At 36.2% G+C, this 9,494-nt stretch overlaps 1 protein-coding gene across 1 annotated transcript; it reads left to right on the plus strand.

The window, feature by feature from the left end:
* The first annotated feature begins 2,289 nt into the window (after positions 1 to 2,289).
* On the plus strand, positions 2,290 to 8,076 carry LOC107460743 (uncharacterized). Its single transcript, XM_052253241.1, has 5 exons — positions 2,290 to 3,691; positions 3,788 to 4,558; positions 4,671 to 4,760; positions 6,341 to 7,108; positions 7,394 to 8,076. The coding sequence occupies exons 1-5, from the start codon at positions 3,515 to 3,517 to the stop codon at positions 7,517 to 7,519; spliced, it is 1,932 nt and encodes a 643-aa protein (XP_052109201.1). The 5' UTR covers positions 2,290 to 3,514; the 3' UTR covers positions 7,520 to 8,076.
* Positions 8,077 to 9,494: the final 1,418 nt, after the last annotated feature.

Below are 9,494 nucleotides of genomic sequence, written 5' to 3' on the forward strand. Positions count from 1 at the left end.
TGCTAACACCATAAATCGAATTTCAGGTATCAAGCAAGCCATCTTAGAATTATTAGGGTGCCAGGTGACAACTCTACCGGTGAAGTATCTGGGCATTAGTCTAGAAGCAAACCCAAAACTGGTAAAAACATGGAAGACGATTATAGATAAGGTGGAGGAGAAATTGAATTTGTGGAAAGCAAAAATACTTGGTAAAGCAGGGATGTTGGTTCTCATCAAATCAGCTATATAGTCTACCCATTTACTATCTGAGCTTGTATAAAATGCTAGTTGCGGTGGTAAAAAAATCATTTCATTGCAAAGGAGGTTCTTTTGGGGGAAAGACGATGGTCGACCTGGGCTGACTCTGGTAAAGTGGGACATGATTCAGGCTCTGAAGAAATTAGGAGGGTTAGGTGTGGGAGATGCGATGGTTCATAATACTGCCTTATTGTTCAAATAGTGGTGGAGATTCTCTAAAGAAGATTGCCCACTGTGAAAGAAGATTGTGTGTTCGTGCAATAATCTGAACCCTAGACAACTTTTTGTCTACTCAAGAGCTACCGACAAAAGGGGGCCCGTAGAGAGATATATGTCACCTACAAATAAAAAATTAAGATGTCAGACAAAAGATGATTGATGGACTTGCTATGGAAGTAGGAGATGGTAGATCAACCATATTTTGGGAGGATACTTGGTTACAATATGGAAAGCTGAAAGACTCATTTTCGAGGCTCTTCTTGGTTTCAAACAACAAATGATCAGTAGTTGGGGACTATAGATTTTGGGACGGGATAGAGTGGGTGTGAAACTTCCAATGGAGGAGAAAACTCTGCCAATGGGAGACTAACAGCTTGAATCAATTGCTGGAGATCTTGCACGCTGTGAGATTAATAGCAGGAATACAAATAGAGTGGTGTGAAAATTTGATAAAGAAGGCATTTATACTACTAACTCATTTGTGCAGGTTTTGCAGGAACAAACTTTGACAGATGATATCCTTAGCTACAAGTTCACAAATGAAATCTGAAAAGGTTTAGTGCCCCCTCGGGTTTAGCTGTTTACTTGGTTTGTACTAGTAGGCTGAGTTAATACAAAGGATCGTGTGAGTAAAATGGGTATCATTGATCAAAATGATAACATTTGTGTCATGTGTAACAAGGAAGTTGAATCTGTACAACATCTGTTTGTTACGTGTGAGTTTGCCTGGCAAGTATGGTGCGCATGGATTAGTCATGTGGGTCGTGTTTGGAGCATCCTAGGGTCTATAAAAGAACACTTTGAGAGTTGGAGGTTGAGGCCTATAAGAAAAGACGAACGTAAAACATGGTTAGTGGGTTTCTTCTCAGTTATATGAAATATCTGATTGTGTAGAAATAAACATATTTTTCAGAATAAGACTACAACTGTGGTGGATTGTGTTGCTAGATCACTTTGTTGCTCTGAAGAATAATATGAAAAATAACTTATGTTATTGATAGCTATATTGGAGATGACATACAAATTAGATCGTTGTTATCTCGTAACTTATATATGCTCCATCTAGTGTGTTTGAGTTTATCTTTCTTTCAAAAAAAATAGTGAATAACATAAACAATAAAAAATTATCAATAAGAATCAAGAAAGAAAGAAAGAAAGAAAAAACAAAAAAAAAAAAACAAGAGACTCAAAGATGGTCAGGTGAGGCTTAGGATTTGGAAGGTACAGTGAAAAATTGTCATCAAACTATCCAAGTTAAATTCAAAACAAAAATAATCCATTCTTTCCTTTTAATCTTTTGTACATTTTTCTTTTTTATTTGGTTGATTTTTTTTATCTATAATTTCATATTGTGTCAAATTTAGTTAAATATCCACCCTAGAAAAAAAGCTACACATTTTTGTTTATTAACAGTAAGACATTATATCCCCATAAAAAAATATACACTCCTTATGTTAGAGCAAATATGACAACCAAAAAATAAATAATAACCAAATATAACTAAACTACTAGCACATATATTCATATTTTCAAAAAAAAAATTAAATCATCAAAATAAAAATATAATATCCATTCCCTTTTATCTTATTATCTTATTATCTTATTATCTTATATCTTATAAAATAATAAGATTTAAAAAATAATAAATATATTTTTTATTAACTTGTTTGTTATTATTTTCTATTAAAAACCATCTTTCTATAAATATATAACTAATTTAAGAAATAATTTTACTATGCAGATAATATATTTATTTTTGTATGGTTACTCAAAAAGAAGAGAAGAAAAAGGAATTTAGGATTTGTCATAGGGTAGGAGTATAGCACATTGAGGCGAAGGAAGAGTCTGTTGTTCATACGTTTCATCACCCAAAGTAACAGAAAATTATACCCTCTCTCTCTCACACACACACCCACACACCGCACTCCTCTCTCCCACAAAAACAAAACCCTATTTTCTGTCAATTCCGTTCCCAAAACACACACACTCACACACACAGCAACAACACTCCCTCTGTTCTTCGTTTCATCTTATTCGTCTTCATTCTGCTTCCTTCCATTCTCATTCGCACTATCTCCCACGCACAAAAATCTCTTGTTCTTTTTTTCTTTCTTCACTCCGAAACGCATTCTCCTAATCGGCGACACCGCTTTGGCTAGGTTGGGCGGTTACCGAAACGGTTGCGTTTCGTATCCTCACCAATCACTGCCTCCACCTCCTTCAACTCTAGGGTTAGTTTCTCTTTCTGCCTCTCTCTTATTATTTTTTCCCTCTTTCTCCTCACACGCCTCTTCGGTTTCTAATTTTCACCCTAATTTTCACGACTCTATCTAACCCTAGGTTCTTTCGTATCTGTTAGGGTTTCTGTATTTCCTAACGGTTTTTTTTAATCTCTACGTTCTGCGCTCAACACAATAGGGATATTGCGTTCTCTTCAATTGCTGATTTCTGGAGTTCCATTGTTGCTATAACCGTGCCTGTTCTGGTGCGGGGATCGGTTTCTGCCATTTGGAGGTGAGGGCCTCTATTAGAGTTTCGTACTGAATGCGAATCCATCTTTTTTGCATGAAGATGGAGGCGTAGAGAACCCTTATTTCCCATTCACAGCATTGTCTTGGTTTTTTTTTACAAGTCATTGGGGGAATTGCTTCTACCCCCTCTGTTTTGACGCCTTGTTTGATTGCGGAATATATGAGATAGTTTAGCATTGGATTGTAGTTTCTATATAGTGATAGAAGACCATTAGATTTGTGGGGTTGTTGCTACTGTGAGGATAAGCTCTCGGTTTATCGTCAGCTGGATGGTACTTCTGATTTGTGGATTAATCTAATTTCATGGTGGTATTGTTGCCATTGGCGTTTGGAATTGTGTCGTTTCGGTACTGAAGAAGGTTATTTCTTAATTAGTCTTGGCATTTAGAGGGAAGAAAGATGAGTTGCTAGAGTTAGATTCGGAAGTTTCATAGTCAAGTATAAGTCTTTTTGTTTAAGGAGTAGGGGTGGTGAAGAAGGTGCTCGCGCAATTGAGTTAGTTCTGATCATGTTCAGTGTTCGTTATGGAAAAAAGTGAACCTGCGTTAGTTCCAGAATGGTTGAGAAGTGCTGGAAGTGTTGCCGGGGCTGGCAGTTCAGCCCACCATCCATCTACTCATACAGGTATATTCTTTGCTCTAATTTTTCATGTATATTTTTCATGTTCTACATCTTTTACTAAAATTAAGGCTTCAGATAATTAGCTAATTATATTATTTTATGTATTTTCTCATATAATACAAATGTTATTCCTTTTATTAAGTAGTTAATTATAATTATCAATTATTAATATATAGCAGCTAATACACACTTGTTCAGAAAATAACTGTAATCTCCATAAAGTTTTTTATTTATTAATTGCCACAAATGATTTTGATGGTCCTCGCTCTGGGTATCTTGAACGGACATCATCATCTAATTCTCGGAGGAATTCTATTAATGGTTCTGCCAAGCATGCCTACAGTAGTTTCAACAGAGGTCATCGGGATAAGGATCGTGACAGAGACAAAGATAGATCCAGTTATGGAGACCACTGGGATCGTGACTGTTCTGATCCATTGGCCAACCTCTTTCCTGGAAGGACGGAGAGGGATGCTTTGCGGCGTTCCCATTCGATGGTTTCCAAGAAACATAGTGACCTTTTGCCCCACAGACTTGCAGTAGATACAAAATCTGGTGGCAATAGCAACCCTAACAATAGCAATGGTATACTTTCTGGGAGTAGTATTCAGAAAGCTGTGTTTGATAAGGATTTTCCGTCACTTGGAGCTGAAGAGAAGCAGGGAATAACTGAAATTGCAAGAGTATCATCTCCTGGTTTGGGTGCCACTGCTAGTCAGAGTCTACCTGTTGGCAGCTCAGCTTTGATTGGTGGTGAAGGATGGACATCTGCACTTGCAGAGGTACCTGCTATAATTGGAAGCACACCTGCTGGGTCTCTATCAGTGCAACAAACAGTTACTCCAACTTCTGGATCTATAACTTCAACGGCAAATACGTCAGCTGTTGGTCTTAACATGGCCGAAGCTTTGGCACAGACACCATCCCGAGCTCGTTCTACTCCCCAGGTAGTTGAGATAGTTGTTTTGTCCCTATCCTCATTTGTGTTCTTATATATAGTTATCATAAAATGAATTTATTTATGTTCATTATCAGTAATTATGCTGTAACTAATTTTAGGTGTCAGTCAAAACCCAGAGACTTGAAGAGCTGGCTATCAAGCAGTCTAGGCAATTGATTCCAGTGACACCATCAATGCCTAAGGCTTTGGTGAGAAAACTGCCATTGAACTATTGTTTTATTCTTATGTCTACTTTTAATAGTCATTTATTAGGAAGCTTGCTTTTTCCATTCACTTATTCTTGGCCAATTTAGTTTTTATAATGAGAGGTATAATATTTGCAAACTTCTGATTTGAGGTTGAGAATTTGGGATAATGGGGGGAAGTATTAGAAGTTCACAGTTGTGAACAACCTGGAATGCATTACAGATGATGGGGGGATTCTTGGGAGGGCATTAGACATGCAAAAACGGCCAAACAAATTATTCAATATAAAAATCCCCTAGTCCTGTTTGGTATTGATTTTTATCATTTATATGATTGGGATGACTTGGCATCGAATTGGTGCACCATTAACAAACTAGAGATCTTGTAACCTTGTGTTGCTCCATTGGTTTTATTTTGTGCTATTGCAAGCAGATTTTATTCAGCGCTTTCTGAAGCCTCTTCACCCCAATTAAAATTTGACATTACTTTTAGTCATTTAGGTCAAGTGTTATTTGTGTGAATCAAACGTGGGAAACGTGTATAAGGTGCTGCTTGGTTTAGGGCGTCTACAGAAATTTGTGAATACAAAGTGGTATTAATAGAAACTACCAAGCTGTATGTAACTTTGTTAGTCCTCTCTTTCACCATTCTTCCTCTATAAATGGCCAAAGTGTTATCCATTATTTATATGGAGTGGTATTTTTGGCAATGTCCAGTGGCATTCTTGGCAGGTATAACAATTATAGGAAGCATATACAATGTTTCTAGTTTGCTCTAAAGTTTATCTTTATACTTGATTGCTATTTCTGACTCAATACACAACTTTTATGACTAGAGTGGTATTTATGACAACCACTATCTGTTCCTCACTTTATTAGTCCTTTCCTCTTTCTTCTGTCTTTCCTCTATAAGCAACCCAAATATTTTCTATCATATATACAAATATGCTATATGGTTTTTCTCTCCCTTGCTTGAAAACCTTGCATTATGTCATGACAATATACTCTGGTGTAATAGGGTGCATTGAATTAATGAATATAATGTTAATAGTAATATCTATCCTGACCATAAGTTTTTGCATTCTGGTACCTTAAGCATGATCTAAGATTGCAACATAGAGTAGCATTAGAAGTACTTCATTATTCAGCTAGATGATATTTTTGGCCTTTTAGGATTTGATTATGTGGTCTGAATTCAAAGGCTAAAGTAGATCGCAAGTATCACTGGTTGATTTATTTTTATTTCTTTTTTGCTTCAACATTGTGCACCGGGCAGTTTATGAACGTGTGTGTTAGTTTTACAATTATTGGTTTATAAAATAGTTTTGCTACTTTCATATTAAGTGACAACTTGTCATCTCTTTTGACATTTCTCTTGGCATATTCTGGTTCCAGCACAACTTCTGGGAATGATAATGATATATGGATGTAAATGATGTCAAATTGAGTTATAATGATACTGATATATGGATGTAAATGATATCAATTGAGTAATAGATATGTTGCAGCACTAAGTTTCTGCGACAAAGGTTGTGATTTCTTTTATATTACACTGGTGAGTTGCTGATGGTGTTCTTTTTCAGGTTAACAATTCTTCTGACAAGTCAAAGCCCAAAGCAACAGTAAGAAATGCTGATATGAGTATTGCTGCCAAAAGTGTGCCACAGCAACCCTCTGTGTTGCACATTGCTAATCAATCTGTTCGCAATGTAAATGCCAAAGGTGATGCTCCAAAGACATCTGGAAAGTTTACTGATCTGAAATCAGTGGTTAAGCCAGTTGTCTATGAAAATGGTATTTCCCCTCATCTCAAGGATCCACCAACTCCAACAAATTATTCTAACAGCAGACCTGGAAATCAACTTGCTGTTGCTTCAGCAGGTGCCTCAACACCTTTGAGGAATCCCAATAATGTTAAATCCCCGACCGAGCGGAGGGCACCTTCTTTGGATGTTAAATTAGGTTCCACTATGGATAAGAAACACTTGATGTCTCAACTCCAGAGCCGAAATGATTTCTTCAATAACATCAAGAAGAAGACAATGATGAACACCTCCACAGCTCTTCCAGATTCAAGCACAGTGATTTCACCACCCACGGTGGAAAAATCTGATGACATAGATGGGGGAGCCGGTGGCCTTCAAGCAAGTACTCAAGATCTTGAGAACAATGCTGAAATTACCAGCAATGGTAATGCTCATGGAGATGTTCACAGAGTTGCTGATAATGAAGAAAAAGATGCAATTCCTGATGAGGAAGAGGCAGCATTCCTTCGTTCTCTTGGCTGGGAGGAGAATTCTGGTGAGGATGAGGGACTCACAGAAGAGGAGATCAATGCCTTCTATCAGGAAGTGAGCACTCTTAATCTGATTTTGTTTTCTATTGAAGATCATTTGAATTGGGATTTTTCTTGGCTTTATTCGTTAATTAAATTTATAATATGAGCTCCATCTTTGCGAAAATTAGTTCAAAACTTGCTTGCAAGACTTGAGTGATTTGGTATAACATTACATCTATAATTTAGTGAGGGGATTTTTAAGAACTTAATGTGAAAAAAGCTTGGCTGGGCAAATTTTATTGTTTTATCAAATTCATTTTGGCCAAATGGCTTACTTATGTTTACTCTGTGGTTGTAGTGCATGAAGTTGGGCACCACTACATTAAAGCTATGCCAGGGAATGCAGCCAAAGTTGTCCAAGTTGCTTGAATCATATGCTACCAACATGAATGGTGCTTCTGCTGACTCCGGATCTGAAGCTTGATATTGTTTTATCATGGACAGATCAAAGTTTCAATTTTTGATGGCAGATGGCTAGTAACATTCTTCCCTTTTGATTTTAAAGGCAGAAAATTTGAGAGTGAAAGGTGGGTTTTGATTGGAGACCCTGCATTTTGCAAATATTGCAATAAGTCACAGGTGCCTCAATCCTGCCTGCTTAACAGGGTTTTTCTTTTTTTGGGTTAAAAGTTATAGGTTGGTTGGGTAGGATAGGGTAGGGGCCATTTTGTCTGCAGTGGAAGGTGCTAGGCAATTGCATCTTTTGGGGTATTTTGATCCGTTTTTCTTTCAAGAGGGTTTGATTCTACATGATAAAAAGTTTATGATGTTTTTGGTCAATTTTACGGAAAAAAAGGAAAAAATCAAAAGTTTACTTTAAATTTTAGAGTATGTTAATATGATTATATTCTTGGGAAGTTTGGGTTTTCGTCAGGGGAAGTAACCGGTTGTTTTCCACTGTCAAAGATCACGTCAATACAGGAATTCGCTTTGTAAATCCGTTCTCAATTGAATACTATTTTCTAATATTTCAATTCACAAGTGTTAATCTCTTGATTCGTTGGGAAGAGATAAATACAGCGTGGCACTGCCAATCCCGTTTTACCATGTGTTTTAGGATAGGTACTTAGAATACCCATAAAAGAACAGAACATGTGATATCCTGTCCATTTTTCTGTCACAGTTTAGGGCATACATAAATACAACTGTAATCATAAAGGGGGTTTATCTTTGTTCTTTTCTTGAGAGAAAAGGATACATCACAATCACGTTTTTACCACTTTGGGATTTCCATGTTCTCAATAATTTGGGTAATTTACTTATATAAATCGTGTCAACACCAAAATTATTAGATTATCCTAAAAGTAAAATGACTATATTTTGTCCTCAAATTTTTAATATAAATTGTGGATATTTTAAAATTTTACAAATAAATGTAAGAGTTATGTTACACATTCAAGTATTTTTTCATTCAAGTTTTATCTAAGTAGATTCAATACTAACAAAAACTACTCTCATTAAAAGAGTTTTATTACACACGTTTTATTTTCTTCTCTCCCTGCTTCTTCATCTCCCCTATTCTTTTTTTCTTTCAAATACACGCATACGTATACATCTTTTTCTTTTAAATTCACGTATACCTCCTTCTCCTCTTTCTCTTCTTCTTTTTCTCCTCTTTCGTTATCGTCATCACCAACAACACCAACATTTTGCTAATTGATTATTTTTTCAATCGAATTGAATGGAATGCAATTGCTGAATTGAATAGACGCAGGTGTTCTGAATATGAATTGAATTGATAATCTCTACATGGTAGACAGAGGTGTTTCAAATTTGATTTTATATAATGGATTATGTTTCGTTCATTCAGTATTATACAATTGTTTCATCATGAATACGTGTTCGGTTCATTATGCAAAAAGCTATTTGAATTTGATTTTGTATAATGGATTATGTTTCGTTCATTTAATATTATACAATTGTTTCACCATAATAACATGTTTGGTTCATTTCTGTTCTACACAATTCAAAACTCTTCCTCCTCACCTTCTACTACTTCTTTACCAAGGAGAGAAGGAGAAAAAGACAGAAAAAATACAGCAGCAACAACAACCAAAGAATGACGATAAGGAGAAAACACGTTAAGAAGAAGGAACGTGAAAAAGAAGGAGGAGAATAAGGGGGAGGAGAAACGTGAAGAAGAAGACGCTCCGTGCGTAAACGAGCGTGAGAAGAAGAAGCGCGGGAGAGAAGAGAAGAAGAAGAAGTGCGGGAGCGAGAGAAGAGAAGAAGCGTGAGGAAAAAGAAAGTGGGAAAAACGTGATCTAAAATTGTTTGATGAATTTGGATGCCAAAATTGTTTGAATGTAGAGAATATCTCTAAATGAAAACCATAAAAGAACCTACTGTTTATGACATAAATAGCATGGACTTTGCGTTAGTAAATCATAGAATTTGGG

The sequence above is a fragment of the Arachis duranensis genome, chromosome 8 (genome assembly GCF_000817695.3).
Source record: "Arachis duranensis cultivar V14167 chromosome 8, aradu.V14167.gnm2.J7QH, whole genome shotgun sequence".
Lineage (NCBI taxonomy): Eukaryota > Viridiplantae > Streptophyta > Magnoliopsida > Fabales > Fabaceae > Arachis > Arachis duranensis.

Coding starts and splice junctions, on each gene's coding strand:
- LOC107460743 (XM_052253241.1), top strand. CDS start 3,515: ATGGAAAAAAGTGAACCTGCGTTAGTTCCAGAATGGTTGAGAAGTGCT. Junction 4,559..4,670: donor GAGCTCGTTCTACTCCCCAG/GTAGTTGAGATA, acceptor AACTAATTTTAG/GTGTCAGTCAAAACCCAGAG. Junction 7,109..7,393: donor TCAATGCCTTCTATCAGGAA/GTGAGCACTCTT, acceptor CTGTGGTTGTAG/TGCATGAAGTTGGGCACCAC.